Source organism: Propithecus coquereli, unplaced genomic scaffold (assembly GCF_000956105.1).
Source record: "Propithecus coquereli isolate 6110/MARCELLA unplaced genomic scaffold, Pcoq_1.0 Scaffold12, whole genome shotgun sequence".
Lineage (NCBI taxonomy): Eukaryota > Metazoa > Chordata > Mammalia > Primates > Indriidae > Propithecus > Propithecus coquereli.
This window is the reverse complement of record NW_012136080.1, coordinates 11,286,661-11,308,145: the sequence shown is the minus strand read 5'-3', so window position 1 is coordinate 11,308,145 and position 21,485 is coordinate 11,286,661. Positions and strand designations below refer to the sequence as shown.

Sequence of the window (21,485 nt, the reverse complement as noted above, 5' to 3'; positions counted from 1 at the left end):
AAAAACTCAGAGAGGGACACATGAGCAATTCGCGCAACTGGGTGATCATATGGATTCGGTTTGACTCCAGTGCCCAGTGACGTAATCGGTGGATTCCTTTTTTATACAGAGGGGGGTTGCAGTCCTTGAAGAGGTAGGAGGGTCATTTCTGAGAGCTGTTTCAACGCTCTGCCCTACACAGTTGTTTGAGTATGACTCACGTGACAACCTGTCACTGAAGGTTTCCAGGGGACACATGTGGCCTGCCCAGGTCCTCCTGTGCTGTGTGGGACTCACTGCTCCCTGCCCACATCCATGCTCACAGCCTCCCTGGGCTCACAGATGAGAAAACAACAGATGAGAGGGTGGAGATGTCCCCACCAACTGGGACATCCCAAAAGCCGTGAGAGCCAGGGCAAGGGTTCAAACACTTTTTTCTGATTTCTAGGTCATCATGGCTGACCCCCACCCCCTGCACAGAAAGCGTTTGTTCACTGTACCCAGCAGACACTTGTACAGCTTCCATTTAAACACTTCCACAAAGTCAGAACTCTTGAGTTTTCCTTTTCCTTTGCATGTTTATTATTTTCATTGTGAAATATTTCAAGCACACAGAAAAGTACATTTGGTAATATAACAAATCTCCATGTGCACTGGAGGTGAACAAAGATTAGCATTTTTTCTGTATTTGCTTCAACTCTTCTTTTCAAATAAAGTAAAATATTACAGATGTATTGATGATCTCTGTGAATCCCTCTCCAATTCCCTCTCTCCCTCTTTCCCCAGAGGAGTCACTATTTTGAAGTAGTGGCATGTCCTATTCATTGTTTTGCAGTTTTACCACACATGTATGCATCTGTAGACAATATATAATATTGTTTTGCATGTTTTAAAACTATAGCTAAATAATATCATACTATAATATCCTTCTAACTCTAATTTATTTATTTGTTCAGTTTGTGTTGTAGATGTTTACCTGCCTGGTTCCGTGTAGACCTGGCCCATCCATGGTAACTGCTGTACATATTCCAGTGTGGGAGGACTCCGTGATTTATCCTACCACCCCCTGCTGTGGACATTTCCCAGTTTTTAAGTCTTACAAACTTTGCTGTAATCAGCAACCAGGCACATGTGCCAAATTGTTCCCTGAATGTATGATTACGGTTTCTATCATGCCAGTCAGATATGAGCGCACATTTACCCACAGCCAACCGTGGTGTCATCAGACTTCACTGTCCTGCTAATGGAATAGGTGGGGACTCGCTGCTGTTCCCAGCAGCACCGTCTCTTGTTTCCTCACTGGCTCTGTGAGGCACTTCTGTATGACGATGAAACACCATCTTACTTCTCCCCACTGATCCTCACTCTGTTCTCTTCACGCTGAAGCCTCCGCCTGTGGCCATCTAAGATTCCCCCAGAGCTTTTCCTCAAGTGTTTCCGTCAAATCAGATACCCAATAGTTAGCAACTGGGGTTTTTTTTACCCCAATTTAAATTTTATATGCAGAGGGGCTGTGTGTGGTTTTGAGAGGAGTATGTTCATATTGGAGGCAAACGACTTGCAAAACTGTCTATGAAAATAGCTCACAGAGCCTCAAAAATCATATTGGATTTGAATTATTTGAGCTGCTATAACAAACGATCATATACCAGGTGGCTTATAAACAACAGAAATGTATTTCTCATAGTTCTGGAGTCTGGACATGTGAGATCAGCTCTAGCATGGCTGGGTTCTCGTGAGGGCCTCTTCCAGGTTGCAGACTGCCAACTTTTCGCTGTGTCCTCACATAGCAGAATGGGCGAGGGAGCTCTCTGCAGTATCTTTTATAAGGGTGCTAATCCCATTCATGAGGGCTCTGCCCTCATGATCTAATCCCCTCCCAAAGGCCCCATCTCCTAACACATCACATTGGGGATTAGGTTTCGCACATGAATTTTGAGGGAAAAAGCATTCAGTCTATAGCAAAAATCTAGTTGGTAATAGTTGACAGCCTTTTCTTGTGTTCAGAAATTATTTGTCAGACCCCAATTCCATCTTTGTAACATGCACTGGCTCTATTTTTTTATTTAAGATCTTTGATTTGATTATCCAGTCATTTTAGTCCTCCAGAAACCTTGGAGCAATGACTAAAGAGCTTTTTCATCACTGAAATCACCATCAGCCTCATACATAAGTAGCATGAACTGAGTCACAGTCACCATTGGGTAGCACTTGTGTCATGCAAAATATTTAATGATCCACATCACAAGGGCACTGATCAATCAGAACAAATAGCAGCTGTCACCAGCCTGGGGCAGCCATACCACACAAACCTGCTAAACTTGGGACCGAGAACTCCCTAGTCATCACTACACTGCCAATCTTCTGGATTATGTGGGCCACCAGTATCAGAGCTGAAGGAGTAGGTAGAGGGTGAAGGCAGGAGACCACCTCAACACAGTATCTGACCAGAACCCCACGAGCAGGCTAACAAGGAGGAGGAAAGGATGCCGCTCTAAATCCGTGGTCTTTGCTCCTTTGGTTACACCAGTCTACCTCCCGTTCATTGCTTGCTACTCTGAAAATTGAGGATCTCCGAGATGTAGGACAAATTCTTTTGGGTGTGGGGATGCAGGTAGTGCAGGTGGAAGTGGTGGAGGTAGCAGAGGTGGAGGTGGCCTCTTGATAGAAGTGTGGCTTCTATCAAGCCGGGCGCGGTGGCTCGCGCCTGTAATCCTAACACTCTGGGAGGCCGAGGCGGGAGGATGGCTCAAGGTCAGGAGTTCAAGACCAGTCTGAGCAAGAGCGAGACCCTGTCTCTACTAAAAATAGAAAGAAATTAGCTGGACAACTAAAAATATATAGAAAAAATTAGCCGGGTATGGTGGTGCGTGCCTGTAGTCCCAGCTACTAGGGAGGCTGAGGCAGAAGGATTGCTTGAGCCCAGGAGTTTGAGGTTGCTGTGAGCTAGGCTGATGCCACGACACTCTAGCCCCGGCAACAGAGCGAGATTCTGTCTCAAAAAAAAGAAAAAAAAAAGGAAGTGTGGACATAACATGTGCTTTATTAAGAAGGATCCAATCCAAGGAAAAAATGGAAAATGTATTCACTTATATGGAAATCTATAAGGTAAAGTGGTAGTCTACCTGAAAAGCCATTGAGTTCAGTTAAAAGAAGAAACAGAAATGACTTCATCATGAGAACGAATGGGACACCACTCAGACAGAAAGAGATTTAGAAGATGCTGAAAGTCTGCTTTGCCAAAAGCAACTCTGTGTTGTGTTCTTGGCTTGTCTTGATGGTCAAGGAGTCAATGAATTCATAATGCCACCTCCCAGTTCTGCTCCCCACTCTGGGTGGGCTCAGTTCTTGGGGGGCTGGGGGCCGCTTGGCAGCTCCCCTCCTGGCCAGTTCACACCGGGACAGCCTTTCTCAATCCTCTGCTTGGCAGACAGGGAGTTCCCATGACCATGGGCTTCATGGCTTCCTCCCTCCCTAACCTGTCCAGGGTTGCACAAGAAACAGCAGGTTAGAGCAACCCAGGAGTTCTCAATGTGCAAGTTTGGATTTACACAGTTTTACAGGCCCCTCCTCCTCCCTCCAGGTCAGCTTCCCGGTGTGCCCCCAGGACCACATTAGCCACACTTCCAGTTCTGCTCCGGGCACTTCCATCAGTAGGATGGGGCAGAGGCCAGAGGTCTGAGCTGGAGAGGCTCCTGCAAGCCCTTCCTCAGTGACAGCCAGGCCCCACAGTTGGAGCCAGGGAGCTCCCCCCAGGTTGTGTCCCCAAGGCAGGTAAGTCTGTGAGGCAGAGCTGTGGGTGTTCCACTGACCCTGTTGTGTTCATATTGTTAAGTCTACATATTTGTAAATACAATTTGAACTTGATCATACTGGTTTACATTCTGTTGCCTAATTTACTCTGTATCATCTTAGTCAGCAATAAAAACGCCTCCTGTACCGTACCCAGTCGGTGCTCCTCAGCAGAGCCCTCTGCCGCCTGCCTCGTTGCTGCCCAGAGGACAGCCCAGCTGCCCGCACCTTTTCTCCGTCTCCCAACACCACCTGCCATCTCTGCCTCCCCAAGGGTGAGGGCTGGCTGTGGCGTGGCCTCCATCATGCCCACCACGTGGGAGCTGCCACAGCCAGACACCCAGTGTGCCCCATGGCTGCCCAGGCGACAGCGGGAGTGCAGGGAGGTTAGTGCCTCATGGGGTAAACGTCCACCAAGGTGGCTGAGAGACAGGGAGGAGTGGATAGATAAATTCCTTGCCCTTTCAACCATACACACATACTGTTTCAAGGGAAGAGGCACCATGACTTTTTTCCTGGAAACAACCCATGTGTCTGAAGAAAGAAGCGTTGCTTCTAAGACTGTGGCCAGCTCAGTAACACTCCCCTCTGGACTTCCTTCCCCTCCTTCCCCTCACTGCCTCGAAGAACTGCCCCCTCACTCTGCCCCCCTCTGAGATGGATAAAAATGTGGCCGTAAGACGTGCTTTATTAAGAAGGAACCACCCACCCTCCCTCTCCTAAAGTGTTAGCAAGTGAATTTGCCTCTGGCTGTTTTCTGGGGGGCCTGGAAAGACAGCTGCCTGAAATCATTTCACTCGCTTCCAGTGGAACAACGTCAAGGGGAGAAACTGAGCTGGAAGATCCCTGCCTAGGTCTGGACAGGAGGTGTGAAGGCTGAATTTGGGGAGAGGCATGCAGTGGAGAGAGGCGGCGGTGGGTGAGAGAGCTCCCGCCAGCAGGCACTGGCAGGGGAGGACACCGCCTGGGCAAGGAGCAGGCAGGAGGGGACACACTGGGGGTGGGGGAGACGTTGGAAGCAAGTGTGGACTTCAGGTAAGACCGACCTGGATTCTAGTCCAGGCTTTGCCACTGACTAGCTGTGCGACCTCGTGGGCAGATTACTTGCCATCTCTGGGCCTCATTTCTTCACCTCCAAGGTGGGTCCACGAGGATCCCTAACCCATTAAGAGAATGGAACGAAGTGAAATATTCCCATAGAGCAAGGCTTGATGAATGCACGTGTCACGTGGTCTTTGTTGCCTCGGCCCAGCCGCGGAGCCTCATCCACCGTGCACAGTGGCTGGGACTGAACCCTGACCTCCGAGGTACCTCCCAGGCGGCCCATCCAGGAGCACACAAAGGGCTCCCAGCCCTTGCTGGGGGATTGCTGGCTGATGGAGCAAAAGATGTAGGATGCCCCCGGGTCTGTGGAGAAAGCACCCAGAGCCCTGCCTGCCCACCCAGGGGCCCACGGTGTGGGGAGAGGAGGGACCAGCACCTGGCTTAGCCCGTGCAGCGTTTCCCACTGCGACTGGTGCAGTCCCTACAACAGAATCTCTTGGGAGCATGTTAGAAACGCAGATTCCTGGCCTCCCCCACCGGGGAAGCACACTGTGGGATGGGCCGGGGTGTCCACATCTGAACGTGCCCGAGGAGGGTCTGCTGCCCACTCGTGCCTGAGAACGACCGTCAGGATCCTGGGTACACAGGCCTGTGGGCAGCTGAGCGAAAGAATCTTGGTTCAGGAGGGTTCTCCTTTCACCAGAGAACTCTCCTAGCGGCACGTTTATCTCTCTACCTCCGCTGCCTCCCCAGCCACCCCCACAGGCGCCCTCTCTCCCCACCTGCCTCAGGGAACTGCTTTGTGGCTCTGCCTTTCTCCCTCCCTGACTGCCCCCCGCCTCTTTCTTCTCTCATTTTTCATCTCTCTTATGTCTCCCCTCTCTCTCTCATCTCCCTCATATCTCTCCCTGTCTCGCTCTCGGACTGTCTGTCCCTTCGGCTCCCCCTTTGTTCACCTGTTTCTCTGTCTTTCTTTGTGTCTCCCTGACTGTTCTGTCCTCCTCTGTCCTTCCCTACGTCTGTCTCTTTCTCTTTCCATCTCTCTCTGTCTGTGTCTCCTTCTCTCTGGCTGTCTTCCCTCTATAGGTGTCTCTCCTCTGCCTGGCTGTGGTTCTTTCTTCCTCTTTCTGTCACTGTGTCTCTGTGTCTCTTTCTGTTTATTTCTCTGTCTCTTAACATGTCTCTGTCTCTGTCCCTATGTCTCTGCATCTCTGTGTTTCTCTCTGTCTCTGTCTCTCTCTGTCCCCTGTCTTCTCCCTCCCTGGAGGCCTCTGGGCTGGTGGCAGTGAGCAGATGTCTGTCAGGCCTTGGCCAGAGGCCCCATGTCATCACGGAGGCTACTCCCTTAGTGTCGGCTTTTCAGCGACCACCTGGGAGTGCAAATTGTCCTGCCACAAACCTGTGGCTGTCATCACTGTGATCCAGGGCCTGGTCCAGCCCTGGGCCCAGCCTGCCTCGAGTGACCCTGAGACAGGTCAAGCCTGTGCAATATCCACTCCAGGTGCCAGAAGCCCAGCCTCAGGGAAACTGTGGCAGGAGGGGGGAGCCTTTTACCCAGTCAGCTTTTCCCAGGTTCAGGAGCAGCATGAGAATGTAGGGGTCCCCCATGAACACCAGGCCAGCCCGACATTTCTTCCTGGGAGGACATGGTCACAGCAGCTGAAATGCCCAGGACCCACCCCACATCCCCTCCATGCCAGGAGGAAGGGGAGAAGCCATGCTGGTTAGAGTGCCGTAAAGCCCCTGTCTGACCTCTCCCGGACCTGCAGGCTAGGCCCCAAAGTGGCTTTGTGCAGCTGACCTGAGGGCCAGCCCTGCCCCTGCAGTCTGCAGGGCATGTTGGCATCTGGTGAGAAGCCAGGCCCTGCCCTGTTGCCATCCTGTGCCCCCACCATTCCCCTCCCCTCTTCTCTGGATCAGACTCCAAAGCAACCTGAGAAAAAGCTCTGCACCTGCATGGGGGCTGGGGCAGCAGATGTCAAGGGACCCCCTACTGACTGTATGCCATGCAGCGGGCATGGTGCTGGATTCAGAACAGCCGTTTCAGGCAGGAATCAATATACCCATTTTTCCGATGAGGAAACTAGGGCCCAGGGAAGCGAAAGGACTTTTTCAACATCCCACAATACCAGTATGGCACTTGAAGTTCAAATGGCCTAGTTACACACATGCATACACACAAACAGAATTGCCTTAAAGGAAGGAGCACCTATCATGTGCCAGGAAATGGGCCGTTCTAGGCAAACACAAGCAAATGGCCGTAGAGAGCTCCCACATGCAAGCACCTGATGTACACGCCACCACCCTTTAGTACCTGAGGTCCCAGAGTGAAGTGCAGGGACGGAGGTTGTCTCTGTCCTTGCTCCCCGCATCCAACATGGCAGAGACACCCCTGAGAAATAGGTAAGCAGCGTGGTTGCACGTCTGTGTTGTGTCCCAGGTTCAGGGACAGGCCTGGCGCTGCTTGTGAACTGTCACTACTGTGTGCCTGGCTGTGTGCGGAGGGCACACTGTGCATTGTCTCACTCTGCCTTCGACCCTGGGCAGCGGGTGTGGTTGCTGCTGGCTTACAGAGGAGGAGGCTGAGGCTCTGACTTGCCTTGGCAATGCTGGGACTTCAACTCCCTAGTTCCTAGACGGTCTTTTTAGGATGAAAATACAAATACCCAGCACAGGCCCTGCAAGACACCTGGGAAGCAAAGGGGAAGACACAGCCTCAGGGAAGGCAAGAGAGACTCTGCTGGGCTGAACCAGCCAAGCAGGAGTTCAGACGCCAAGGAGGCCACAGCAGCCCCGATGTGCAGGCTCCAGAGGGAAGGCCGGAGTCTGTGGTTTCCATACCCCCCGCAGGCCGCCCGCCACTGCTGCAACCCAGAGGCAGCTCAGCCTGGAAGCTCTTCCCCAGCCCTGCCCTGCCCTGTCCTCACCCCCGACCCCCTGGTTGGAGGGGGGACAGGATGGCAGGATGCAGTGGGAGAAGGCCCGGCTCATGTTTCGGCCCTCTCTTCCTGGCAAGGATTACATGGTGAGCAAGGAGGACAGCTGAGCTGGCCAGTGGGGGGCCTGGCCATGCCAAGGGGAAAGCTGGGGAGGAAGGACGGCTGAGGTAACTCAGGCCCCAGCAGCCCCTCTCCCCATCCCCACATCCCCCCTTCCTGGCCACTCTGGGGCCCTGTATGCCAGTGGCTGATCCACGGGACCCAGCACCAGGACATGGGTGCCTGTGCTCCCTTTCCCCAAACTCTTGCTCTCCAGTGTAGGAAAAGGCAATGCCAGACAGGTTTCTCGGCAGACAGATAGACTGACTTCAGAGAATAGAAGACCTGCAGTCTGTGGAAAGCAGCAGGGCTCAAATGAGTGACCACTGTGCAATTCTAGAAGCTCTGATTAGCACTGATGCCCTTGCCCAGCCTCCACCACAGCCCCCACTCAACGAGCTCTGCAACAGTTAGAAAGCATCTGTCTAGTAAACTGCAGGTGAGGTAAACCTCACCTTAACCATGCTCTCCCCCCTGAAATGTCCCTAGAGCCCTTGGTGGTTTGAGCCACCTACCTAACCATCTAGGAATACCCCAGCCTTGGGACAGAGGATGTCAATCAGTGTTCCTCAGGGACTCGTCAGAATGGCAAGGGAACAGTGTGGTGGTATCAAGCGCTGAGAACTGGGTATAGATCCAGAAACTGCCAGCCGTGATATGTCAGCAGAAAACTGCATGTCCTGGGTGGTGCCGGAGGGGCCCGGTTCTGGGGCTCATGAAGCCCTGGCTGAAGCCTTAGCAGATAGGACTGAAGCCAACCTCTCCTCCCTGGGGCTCTGCCTCCACCTCCACCCCATCCCTAGGAGAAGATCCTAGACCAGAAAAGCAAGGCTGGACATTGAACCGGCTGTGTGAATGCCCACAGATCTGCCCAGGCGTACTTGGTAAATCCTGGCCAAACAGAGCCCAGGGCCAGGAATCTTCCAGTAGGACCCTGGATCTGGCACAGCCACCAACAGATGCTCCGATTCCGTGCCAAACAGATACAACCTGGCATCAGGCTCCAACAGCTGTGCATGGCCTACAACCTCCTTCTCGCTGGGTGCCGTAGGAGCCAATAGGCTTTGTGCTTCCCATCCACGTACACCTCTGGGCAGTGCGGGCCAGAGATTACCTGTCAAGCAGCATGAGCTTGCTTTTCAATTGTCCCAGACCTGTTTGCTTCAAACCCGCATTCTGACGCTCTGTGTTAGCAAGCATATTCAACCTAGCCCTGCTCTTTGCGTTGTATTCATGCTGAACAGGTGCCTCTGAGCCCAGTTCCTCATCACTAAAATGCAGGTAACTACCTCAAAATGTTTTTGGGATGATTAAGTGAAACTGGCAAAAGCACCTAGCATAGGGCCCATCATATCAGGTACCCAATCACATTTCTCCTTCCTTCTTTCCCTCTGTCTTAGTGTGTTTAGGCTGCTATGACAAAACATCACAAACTGGGTGGCTTATAGACAAAAGAAACTTAATTCTCGAAATTCTGGATACTGAAAAGTCCAAGATCAAGATGCCAGCAAATCCTGTGTCTGGTGAGAACACACTTCCTGGATCATAGGTGGTGATTTCTTGATATATTCTCACCTGGTGGAAGGGGCTGCTTTCATAAGAGCTAATCTCATTCATAAGAGCTCTGCCCTTAGGACCTAATCTCTTCCCAAAGGCCCCCCCCCCACCTAATACCATCACCTTGGGGGTTAGGATTCCAACATATGCATGGGGGGGCACAAACATTCAGACCATAGCACCCTCATTCCCTACTCCTCCCTTTCTTCCTTCTATCTTTCCTTCTTGCCTCTCTGTCTCCCTCTCTCTCTCTCTCTCTCTCTCTCTCTCTCTCTCTCTTTCTATAACATAGTCCCAGAAAGGAAAGAGCCACACATCTTAATTTCTCCTCATTCAGCTCCCTCTCTTTTTTTTCAGCTAGATTCTTTGTGTGACTTCTCTCAGGACCCTGTTCCATTCCACTGTTTCCTTCATAAATTGATCTGCACGTTATTTTCTAGGTTGACTACGAGACTCGTTCATCTGTGTCCCCACAACACCAGACACAGGCCTAGAACATGGTGTCTGGCTCCAGATGGAATGGAGGTATTGTAATTGGATAGGGATGGGGGCACAAATGTATGAATAATGAATGGGGTGGATGAGTGGAGTATGTTAGATGGAAGGATGGAAGGATGGGGTTGGCCAGTGGATTGAGAAGTGATATCTAGATCGAGATGGAGGGAATAGCTAAGTGAGATGGATGGATGAGAGTGTGAATGGATGAGTGGATAGATGGAGTGGATGTGTGGATATGAAAGCATGATGCTCAAGTGTGTGAGAGGATTGATTGGTGGATGGATAAACAGATGGACAGAGGCACATGCCATGGTTGGCTTTGGGCTGATGAAGGAACTCACTTTGATGCTTTCACCTCAAATCAATGTTTCATTCTATCTCCCATTACTCTAAAACCATAAAGGTTGGGATGGTGAGGAAAGGAATAGCTGACAGCAGCAGGGCCCAGGTGCTACCTCCATTCTAGCTTTGCACAAACCCTCACTGAGGGAGTCTTGCCATAGGCTCTGAGCACCATCAGGACGCTTGGAAGCACAGGGCCCAGGAAAGGGATGAGGGCACATTTGTCCCTCCCTGACCATCTCCCCAGTCTCACCCTTGGAAGATGCTGTGCAGAAGGAGAACTGACTGTACTAGTAGAGCTTTGATTGTCCTCATCCTCAGCACCACAGACTGGAAACCTGCTGATTTCACCTCCCAGTCTGCCTCTTCCACAGGGTGAGCTTGCACACTGGCTGCACCAAGGTTGCGCTGGGAGTCGCTTCTACGTGGCCCTCACTAAATCAAGAGCCCTTGAGAGCAGGAATTATATAGTCCTTACTGACCCATTCCAATGAAAGAGTTTCTGACACAGAGCTGACATAAAAAAAATGTTTGTGGGTTAAATAAAATGAATAATGAGTCTTAGGCAGAGCTGACTGTCATTGGGGAAAATAACGGTAGACCTTGGTCTAGGACACTGAATTTGAATCTCAGCTCTGCCACTTTCCAACTATGTGACCTTATAAAGTCCGTGTGCCTCCCTGAACTTCCATTTCCTTATCTACGAGCTCAAGGTAATAGCTGATACCACTCAACTATCCCCTATGGCTGTGAGGATCATATTGGGGACCAGCTTCTAATCTGGTCCTTTTAAGAACCCTGACCTCTACCCCCACCCTAGGAGCCTTGACAGCCAAGCCCTTTGCAAAACTGCTTACCCCTCCTGCCAGCCCCTTTACCCGGAGGGCAGAGCTGGGGACCCAGAGAAGGGGCCCTGCGGGCGGAAGCACATGAGCATGCCCCACTTTCAGGTTTCTGCAGCTGGGGCTGCACATAATCACCCTGACCTCAATCTTTCTCTGTGAATTATGGAAAAAGAGTTCTCTGAAAATGAGGCATGTAAAAAGTTCCACCAGGCTCCCTTTCCTCCCCTCATTTCATCCTTCTCAACTTAGTAAAGACCGTGGCTTATTAGCTGTTCCTGTCCAGCTCGCCTTGTCCTAAGACTGTGTGCCTGCACACGTGAGACTAAAAATACCACGGCTCCTATTAGAAGCTCTGCCCAGGGACAGGCAAGGCAGAAGTCTGCGCTGACGCTAAAAGCTGGCTCCCGCGTGCCCCTGGGATCCGCTGGGGCGGATGGGCACCAACATCCTCCTGACAGTCTTCCGGGGTCCACAGTAATGATCAAGAGGCTGCTGCTAGTTCATTTTTGGTTACGTTGAGACCCTCCAAAACCCTTTTCTGTGTCCCTCCTCACCAATTATTAGACAACCTCACACCACCAGAAGAAGGTCCTCTCCCCGGGGACTTGTGTCACTCAGAGCACTGCCTGGGCCCTATTAGTGGCTGGCCCACATCTCAGACTGCTCCCGGAAGAAATTCCTTTGCTCTAAAACATGCAGAATGGCAAGTGCATTATGCTTGGTAGGAGGACTGAGCTCATAGAGAAGCCACTGGGAGAACTGTGTGAACAGATTCCTTGATCCTTTGTTTCTCTGTCAATAAAATAGGCATAAAGGCATTGGCCCAGCCTCGGGCTACTGTGAAGTCTACATGAGTCCATGGAAGGGAAAATGCAGAATTCTGCATGGAGTGAGGTGACTGGCACCAAGCAGACCATGAAGCGTGGCCTGCAGAGGACTCCCTGTTACATCGGAGAGATGGGCGGATCGAGAAATACGCAAGGGGCATGTCCATAGCTCGGCAATAAACACTTGGCCAGGCCGAAGAGGTAATCTTTCCATGGGCTTTCATGTGCCACTGGATACCTCTCTTGGCATTGCTGAAGATATTTTGGAAGTGGTGGTGAAAGACAAATTGATTTTCATCATCTCCCTCCCCAGTAAAAGGCCAAGAATGCCACAGAGTGTAAAGACTCCAAAATTCAAAGTACCTGCAATTTGGAGTACAGTGCTTCCCACACTCGCATGTCCTCTGTATGCACCAAGATAGGATTTTAATGAGCTATGGAAAGAAAAATATGGAAAGTCAATTAAGGTGTCATGGACAGAAATACTGAGACAAGGAATGGCTGACGGGCCAATCCGGGAGAGATATACCAGAAAGGTTGAGAATGGAAATTGTTCTTAACAGAACAAGTCATGGCTCATGGCTTCTGATTGGGGCGGGGGCTATGGATGGTAGCTGCATGAGACTGAGCAGTACTGTCTCAGAACCAAGCTCTCCCCAAATTCATGCTCCCGATCATTCTATAAACACAGAGAACAGTGTCTTTAGAGCTACTTGTCCTTGTGTAACCTCCTTCTCCATTCCCTGAAGGTCTGTGAGAAAGACACAGAAGAGAAAATGCAACACAAGGCTCAGTTATACCTCCAGGCTAAAGGAGAAGTCTTGGCTTGCTGGGAGCATTGATTCTGTCCAATTTGATTCACACGTGTTGAGAACCTCCTGTGCGCAACACACATTGGCGCAATATGTGGGGAGGAGGGGGGATTCAGAATGAGTAAGACCATGACTTGGCCCTGAAAGAACTTAAAGCAGTCAGAGCTGTGGGGATGACTTTGCCATGAAATACATCAAATCTGAGGCAGATTGGAAGAGGATTCTTTTTTCTAACTAACATTTAAATATTCGTGCCAGTAAAATTGGAAAAAGGAATGAAGGATATGAACCCCCAAAATAAAAAAACACACATAGACGAAAACACACAGGTAAATTTATGTTAAAAAAATTATTCAATCTTAGTGGTAATAAAAACGAAAATTAGAAAGAGTTGCCATGCGTCAATTATCATAACGGCCAAGGTCTATGTAATGATAGTATTCGATGCTTGTGATGGTGCGTGGGGAGGTTGACATACACAGCTAGTGAGTGTAAAATAGACACAATCATTCTGGAAAGTAATTTGACATTATATATATCTCAAGCCTTAAAATAGTCATAACCTTTGACTCAGTAATTCCACTTCCAGGAATCTATTCTGAGGAAATAACCAGATATGTGGTCAAAAGTATTTACCATCGCATTATTTATAAAAGTGGACAATGCAAAATAAATTAAAAATCCAACGATAAGAAAATAGAAAAATGAATTGTGGCACATCAGAATAATGGAACTAGGCAGGCTTTTAAATTGGGTTTTGAAGAGTTTCTAGTAAACTATTCATCACACATGCTGAATGAAAAAAAAATTCGTGGTACCAAACTCTATACGGTGTGCATTTTCTAAATTTTCAGTGATGAGCATGAATTGGCAGAGCACCTTGTCTCACTGATGCCATAGGGAACTCAACTCCATGACCCAGCTCACCCGAGTCTGAGGACTGAGCTGGGATATGGCTCCGCAGCTGGAGGGGCCTCTGCGTCTCCCCTGCCTGCCCTCTCCCTCAGAGCCCAGTTCCCCCCTTATCTGGCCACTCTCCCCACACTCCCAGACTCTCCTTTCCCTACCTAGCACTTGTATTTGGTGCCATCACCACCTTTGTCTCGCATCTTCTCCAGAAGGCCAGTCTCAGGTAATCACGCCCACGGTAACCGTCAGACCCGTGTCCTTACCGTTGGGAACACTCCCTACTCGCCTGTCCCTGCTAAGTATCCATGTCGCTGCCCAGAGGGGCAGCAGAAGCTCCACCCACAGCAGACGGGCCTGCTGCTTTGGGGCTCCTCTCGGACCTCTTCTCCCTGCAGCACAGGGCCAGACAGATTGTCCCGCTGTCGCTTTCTCTCTCACCTCCAGCACTCCTTCCAGCCCCTCCCCTCCGCCCAGGCTCCTGCTCTGCCTGGAAAGCCCTGGCCCTTCTCCTATACCTCTCTCTCACCCATTCATCCCTAAGGACACTGTTTAGGTGTCACCTCCACCAGGGAGTCTTCTCGGGCCCTCCTCTCTAGGAGCACAGGTGCCCATTCCCTGTACCGATACTTTCATTTCATCCGATGGTGTTGGCCATAGTGGGGAAATCAAAAACCAGCTGCACCTGGGCTGGGCAGCATGTTCATGGCCAGCTGAGCAGAAGTGGAAAGCCCTCTTTACAGTGTAACCGTCCTCACCTCAGAACAGCATGGAGTGTGTTACAACACAAAATTCCTTCTCATGTCTGCAACAAAGGCAGTCTTCTGCCCACCTCTCCATCCCTGGCAGGGCTACCTCACTGCTCCTAAGATTGCTGAATGCTCCTAGCCACCAACTTGGACCACTGCCACCAGTTTTCTCCCCATGAATGCCACAGAGCCTGGAAAATCTGTCCACAAAGGCCCAGCTCAGGGTTTGAGCTCAAAGAATTTTTCAAAGCGCCTTGACAGAGGTCTTAGAGCCCTGGGTCAAGTTGTGCTTATAATGATTATTGACGGCATCTCCCCTGCAGGCTGACAGCTGCTCTTCCTCTGGGCCTGGGCACCAAGTGGCCTTAGGACACAGGCATGTCATGGTCATATGGGGGTGGGGGTGTTCAGCATGTGAACTTGGGAACATGCAGAGTGAGGTGGGGTGTCCAGGGTTGAGGTGTCCCCTGCTACATGTAAGACACCTGTGGGAGCTTGGGTGGGTCACCTCAGGTTTCTCAGCCTCAGTTTTCTCATCTGTAAAAAGGAGCTCATGCAAAGGCACATCCCGCTGAATGCACACAGAGTGTTCGCAAGGCAGTAGGGCTGGAAAGAAGCAGAGCTGTGCTGAACGACAACTCCTGCCAAAGAGGCTGCAGCTGCACAGATCTGATGTCAGTCCAAGGAGAGGGTTCTGGGGCTCACTGAGTTTCTCCGTGATGGCAGAACAGTGGCATGGAGCAGTGACACAGGAAGGAAGGCATATTCTTTCTCCACGGGGGTATCAGGGCTGACTCCAATTTTTTCCATTGCCCTCCCTCCCAACTGTGGAACCACATACATGAGACCCCCCCCCAAACCAAGACCCAGGCAAGGGTGTAACAGGAACACAGGAAGCTGCCTATGTATGTGCCTTATATATGCCATATGGCTATAAATAAGCCATAGCTAGGCACTTCATCACATTTAATCCTAGCACCCTCACCCATTTGACAGATGAATAAAACTGAGGCTCAGAGAGGTTAAGTAGATTATTCAATGTCACCTTAGTAAGAGGCATTGTCTGGAAAACATGTTTGCCTGACATAACTGCTCCAGAGGGGATTGACATGTTTTCCAAATTTGATGGGTGTGGGACAGAGTGGGGGTGATCTTCCAAGTCCTATTAACTATTGGGATTGTAAAAAGAGGGCACCACAGACTTGGCATTCCCAAGGAGCTCCAAGGACTGGGGTAGCCAGGAAGGCTTCAAGGTAGAAGTGAGGGCTGCTGTCAGGTCTTGAAGGATGGCTAGACTGTACTTGCCAGAATGGTCCAAAGAAGCTTTGCAGGCAGAAGTCATATCAGTGGCAAAGACTCAGAAGTAGAAGCCAGCTAAGCCAGGCTGGCCAAGAGACCATGAGAAGCCTACACCAACTGCAGAAAAAGTTTCTGGGAACAGTGTCTAGTATTCCATGTAAGGGTTTGCCCAACTCAGGGGAATCTGAGGGAATTAGGAGACTGGGACCTGGTCTGTGGCTCTTCCTCAAGTTACCCCGCTCTCCACGTGCCCCTTCCCCCCTGCATCAGTGGAGAGCAGCGTGTCCTTCTGCAGACTCCCTGTGAAAAGCCTTTCTCAAATTGGCTTGCCTACTATGAAGAGAGAAACTTGAGTCTTAGGATGCCAAGAGAGGTAAAAGAGCTCTGAGTGACAGTTCTTGTGGAACTACTATTTCTGAGGAAAAACAACAATGGGAATCAGAACACACCCCTCTACCCGGAGCAAGCCCCCCGCTGTCGAGCACTCTTCATCTCCAGGACAGCAGAGCCAGCTCAGGGCCAGCCGGTTCAGACAACTGACAATCCTGCCTTCAAGCAAAGGGGTGGATGCAGCAAGGGCAACAGTTGGACATGTCTGAGTGTTAAATTTGATGGAAGATAAAGGTGACAATACAGCTATTTTGACTGCTCCTTGTTTTTGGTGTCCTGAAATTTCCAACTCATTGTGATTAAAATAAAGTTTTGCCCAAGAGTGGAGGTAGCCCCTGGCTTGTCAGACATGAAGACAAGAATGTAGTTTCTTTTGGTCAAAATACAGAGATCCTTGAATCCCATGTTGTTCAAAATAGTGGCAGGGATAGAGGGGCTAGTGTGGTGGGGTTAGTATGGTGTATTTGGGGTGTGGAGGATATGACTTTGGCTGCAGCATGTGTGGGTTGGGCAAGGAAAGAGGAAGAGATGGGTCTATAGAATCGCAGGCTGGGGGTCTGTTCTTTGTCCTGTTAGTTGTGGCTGGAGGTGAGACTTGAGCAGCAGGGATAGAACCTTGGGCTGAAGATATCTCAGTAGCTTCAGTCTTCTCTCCTGCACCTCTTCCCCTTTCCTGATGCATCCAAATGCCCTCAGCTACATCACCTTCTCCATGGTGTCCCCTTCTCAGCCCAAGAATAGGTATTGGACAAGTGGGACCCAGCCAGGTCAACTGAGGCCGGCATGGGCATAGAGTGGGCAGTGAGAAGAGTATCTCATCTTTCTGCCCAGGCTCCTGGCAGGGAGCAGCTCTGCAGGCCCCAGAAGCTGGGCTGTTCGACTCACAGCCAGAGGGGAACCTCTGGGGATGGGTCCAGAGCAGTCAAGGTGACCCCTATTTCAGGAGTTTACTCAAAGGCAATATTCTCACCACAATTCTGTTCCCCAGAAAACACTGGTCAATGTCTGGAGACATTCTACATTGTCATAGTTGGGAAGTGGGTACTACTGGCATCTAGTGGGTAGAGGCCAGGGGTGCTACTAAACATCCCACAATGCACAGGACTATCCCACAACAAAAAATTATCTGGCCCCAAATGTCAATAGTCTGAGGATGAGAGGCTCTGCTTCAAAGGCTCTGTTTTCAGACACAGCAAAAAGACAGGAGGCCGACACAGTCTTCCCAGATTCCTGGCTAGCAGTCCCAGGTCAGCATCTTCTCCCGCGGCAGCTCTGTGAGGGAGCAACATGGTTGGCAAGTTCCCAGGAGTGACACTTTCCAGCAGGGGAGGAGGAGTGGGAGGACGGGGATCCAAGTGTAGTGAAATGGGACTTCAGTGCTTTCTCACCCACCCCCTCTGCCCCCCTCCGCCACCACCACCAGTCAGCCCCATCCAGTAAGGAGGGGTGCTGCACAGGGGCTTCTGTTGGTTTCTGCACTTCAGACAGCCTGACCCTTGAAGGAGTTAGGCAACACTGTCCCAGGTCAGTTGAGGGGACTCTGGGACCTGAGAACCGCCTCAGCAGTCTCCAAGACCCCAGGAGCTTCCTGTCATCCATAGTTTTCTCTTCCCCAGCCATATAGAGCACAAATTTTAGCCAGCCTCCCAGAGTATGTGTGTGTGTGAGTGAGTGTGCCTGTGCGTACTCACACGCATGCAGACAGGACAGGGCTCACTGTAGAAGGGGGAAACCTGCCTTGGGAGTCACCTACCTCCACCTGTCCATCCATGGGCTCAGCTCCCTAGAGACTCCAGTCCGGCATTATTGGAAGCCAGTGACCTGCCCTTTCAGCAGATGCCCAGTGGGTGATGGGGCGGTGGTGATGCAGTGAGACAACAGCCTTCACATAAGACCAAACTGTGAGCCATGGGCACTGGGCAAAGACCTTCAGAATATGAGGGTGTGACCCTCACCCCTGCCAGCTCCATCACTAACTTGTCACTCCACCGGTCCCTTTCCTTACCCTTAAATAAGGTAAGAATGACAGCTATCATTTGAAGACCACTTATTGTGCACCGGCCACCTTTAAATGCATGTCATTCTCACAACAGCCCTATGAGAATTTTTATCAACTCAGTGATATGGGTGAGAATATGGAGGGGAAATGGCTGGTCCAAGGTCGCAACAAATGGTGGAGCTGGTACTGGAACACAGTCTGTGTGGTGCAGGCTGCTCCAAGGAGAAGGCAGAGCTCTCAGGGCTCATGCTGTAAAGGTCAGTACATTGCAATGTGGGGAGGGGTCCCAGAGCAAAGGCCTTCCTGTGGGGGCATTTATTAATGGTGGAAAGTCAAATTAAGGGACTGCCCTCAGCAGGGTGGACCCATAGTGCCCAGGGCTATCAAGCAGATGCCATGTAAACATGCCGGAGACCTGTGGCCAAGCCCGGCTGCTGTTGGCTGGGCAGGCCAGGCCCTGCTAAAAATAGACGGTTCTCAGGTCCAGCTCCCTGACAGCAGCAGGCAGCTCCCTGTGCCCCAGCCTGCTCCTCTTCCCCTCCTCCCTTCCCCGCAGGGCAGGAGCCAGGCTTCTAGAAGGAGCAGAGATTTTAAGATTTTCATTTCAGGCTAAAGAGGAGTGTTAGCCTGATGCCCAGAGGGCATGTTTCAAGTTCTGGAGGGGCCATCACTGGGGAGAGGTCCTGACCCCAACACCCCACCCGGCTCACTCTTACAGAGAGGGCTGTCAACCTCCAAGACCCACCCCGGGAATAAGAGAGGCCAAGGCCAAAACTTAGCTAATTTCTGCCTGCCTTGCAATTCAATCTGGAGCCCCCTGCTGTCTTCCCTCTCCAGAACCAACACCCAACGTTGACAGCACTGTGCAATTTCTGTATTTGCCAGTGGCCTCGGAGGAGTTCCGGTTTGAGTCCTCCCGGGAACCCCGGAGATCATGGGGATGAGGCAGCGTTCAGCCAGTGGGAGCAGTCCTGGAACTCAGGACCGGAGCTTCAAGTGCACGGGGCGGGAGTGCAAGTGCGGGGAAAGAGGCTCTGGAAGAGGCTGCCGCCTCTGCCCACTGCGGCCTCGGTGCAGGTCAGGGCTCAGCCCCGGGGATTTCCTTTCAAAGGTGACTTAGAGCCGCTTCATTAGGGTAGCGCCCTCTCGGGCGGGCCCTAATGGCATGTTTGGCAAAGTCAGCGAAACGCTGCGCGCGGCGGCTCCGGCGGCGGGGGAGCGCCCTCTCCCGCGCCCTCGCCCTCTCCCGCGCCGGGCAGCCGCGCGCACGGGGCCATTTGCAACGCAAGCAGCCTAGCGAGCGGCCGCAGCGCCCCAGTCGGGAGGGAGGCGGCACCATGGAGCTGAAGAAGGACATCAACGCCGTGTCTATCGACATGCTGCTGATCGTGCACTCGGAGAAGCGGCGCGCCGCACAGGGCACGCACTCAGACCTGCAGGCGGACCCGGGCGCTCTGCTGCAGCGCTGCGGAGGTAACGCGCGCCCGGGCTGTGTCCTGGGGCCCCGGACACCTGGGCCTCCTCGCCCTCTCTCCCTAGGGCCCGCCCGCCGGGGGGCGCCCCACGCGACCCCGGTCGAGGTCAGCGAGCCTGACCCTCTTCCCCAGGCTGCCTTCGCCTCCGCGCCGTAGCACTGGCGTCCCGTGGCAACGCTCAGTCTCGTGGCAATGAGCAGCCTGGTCATTGCCCCAGATTAACTCCCCGTGCAGGCCCGTGGGTGCTTCCGTCACCCCCGGGGAGCCTGTTTCCTCCCAGCCACTCCCTGAAGGGCACAGATCAGGGTTGGAAGATGCCCTGAAGGAAGGGGGCCAGAGCCTCTGGCCTGACTCACAGGTAGTGGAGGCCTGCCCCCAGCCCCTACAACACACTGCAGGGCACGGAGACCCAGGGAAATCTGTGTGCTGAGTCGGACTTTGAGAAGAGGCGCTCCCTTATTGGCCTTGTACAATTTCCAGCCTCAGTTTCCCCTCTCTTTAGCCTCTCTCTCAGCTTCCTACAGATAGAAGGCATGAAAGGGGTAAAAGGAACACAGGCTTGGGGAGGGTGAGATTTAAAATCTGCTCTCCCCACTTGAACTTATGCATCAGTTTTACTTGTCCTGCAGAGTTTCTGGAGAACGGTAGATGGGTAAATACAGTGACTGTTTATAGAGGGACCGTGGAAAGCAGGACCCAGGTCTCTGTGTTCTCCAGACAAGACGATAGGACACAAAGTGAACAGAGTCTAGACGAATAATAGTGGAGGTTAAATAAACCCCTGAGAAGTCTGGGAACCTCAGATCCTGTGTCCAGACCCCTTTTGGAGGCTGGTGTGAGGGGGCACTAGGCTGATTGTGTGCCGGTTCTTAGGTTCAATGCTTCATAGCCTATGTAGGAAAATGACTTTTGCCTCCCACCCTCCCTCTAGCTCTTAAACTCCTTTGTGTTCCTGCTGCTACTCTGCCCCTGGCTCTTCTGTCCCCAGAGCCCCTGTGCACATTGAACATCCACCTTCCACCTGCCTTGCAAAAGCAATGGTGCCATGGATGGCCTTGCCACCAGCAGCCACAGAGGCTGCAGCTACCTCCAGAGCACCTGGGGACCTCTTGGGGAGGTAGGCAGGGGAAAGAAATAGATTCCAGAGGGCTACGTTGACAGGTGCTCCAGTCTCAGGAGGGATTTGAGGGCCAGGAACTGTTCAGGTTAATTGTTCTTTAGTTCTCAGCGCTGATCCTGGGAGAAGGGGAAATGGCCCACCTGCCGTATGTGTCATTAGAAAATCAGCAGAGGTCATCAGCTTCTTGATAGAAAGGAGATTCCCGCAGTGTGTGATGAGACCCAGTTCTAGCTCAGCCCGTGAGTCCTCACCTCCCCGTCCCCTCTGATCACATCTTTCCTAAAGGCTCTGACGCTAGAGAGGGCAAAGAATGCAGAGAAGCCCAGGAAATGCTGGGCAGTGGGACTGCCCCCAAGAGGTGTCCAACACCCAGCACAAACCCCCATAACTCCAGACCAGCACACTTCAACTCACCATCATGACTCAGGGGGAAAAAAGACCCCTGCTTGCTAGGCTCTTTCTGCTGGTATTTTTCTCTAAATATTTTCCCAATGGAAGTTTCTCACAGATGCCATGAAAGACAGCGGAGAGACCTGTGTCACTTATTCACAATCAGACAACTCTGCATCAGAGCAGAGAAGAGGGGAAGTGAATGGCCTCCTATGCCTGCTGGGCAGTGATGGTATCCAGGAGACCCCAGGCTAAGCCAGCTTGCAGGCCACTCCTCCAGACACAGCCTAAGGGAGGAAAATGCTGAACAAGATGAACTTGTTCCAAGGCGCCCCTTTGGTGCAAAGATCCAAAACAAACCCATACCGACTTTCAGGTGTCTCCTCCTGTCTCCTCTGCGCTTCTGGTCCTTCACTGTGGAGC

At 51.8% G+C, this 21,485-nt stretch overlaps 1 protein-coding gene across 2 annotated transcripts in view; it reads left to right on the top strand.

Annotated features, from left to right (window-relative positions):
* Positions 1 to 19,362: 19,362 nt before the first annotated feature.
* The window catches only part of KY (kyphoscoliosis peptidase), a 43,588-nt gene continuing 41,465 nt past the window's right edge, over positions 19,363 to 21,485 (top strand). The window contains exon 1 of one of the 2 annotated variants that reach the window (XM_012664457.1): positions 19,363 to 19,550. In XM_012664457.1, coding sequence (XP_012519911.1) covers positions 19,415 to 19,550 — 136 coding nt within the window. In that variant the 5' untranslated portion in view covers positions 19,363 to 19,414. The remainder of the gene's footprint in view (positions 19,551 to 21,485) is intronic. The other variant, XM_012664449.1, reaches the window with a different exon arrangement.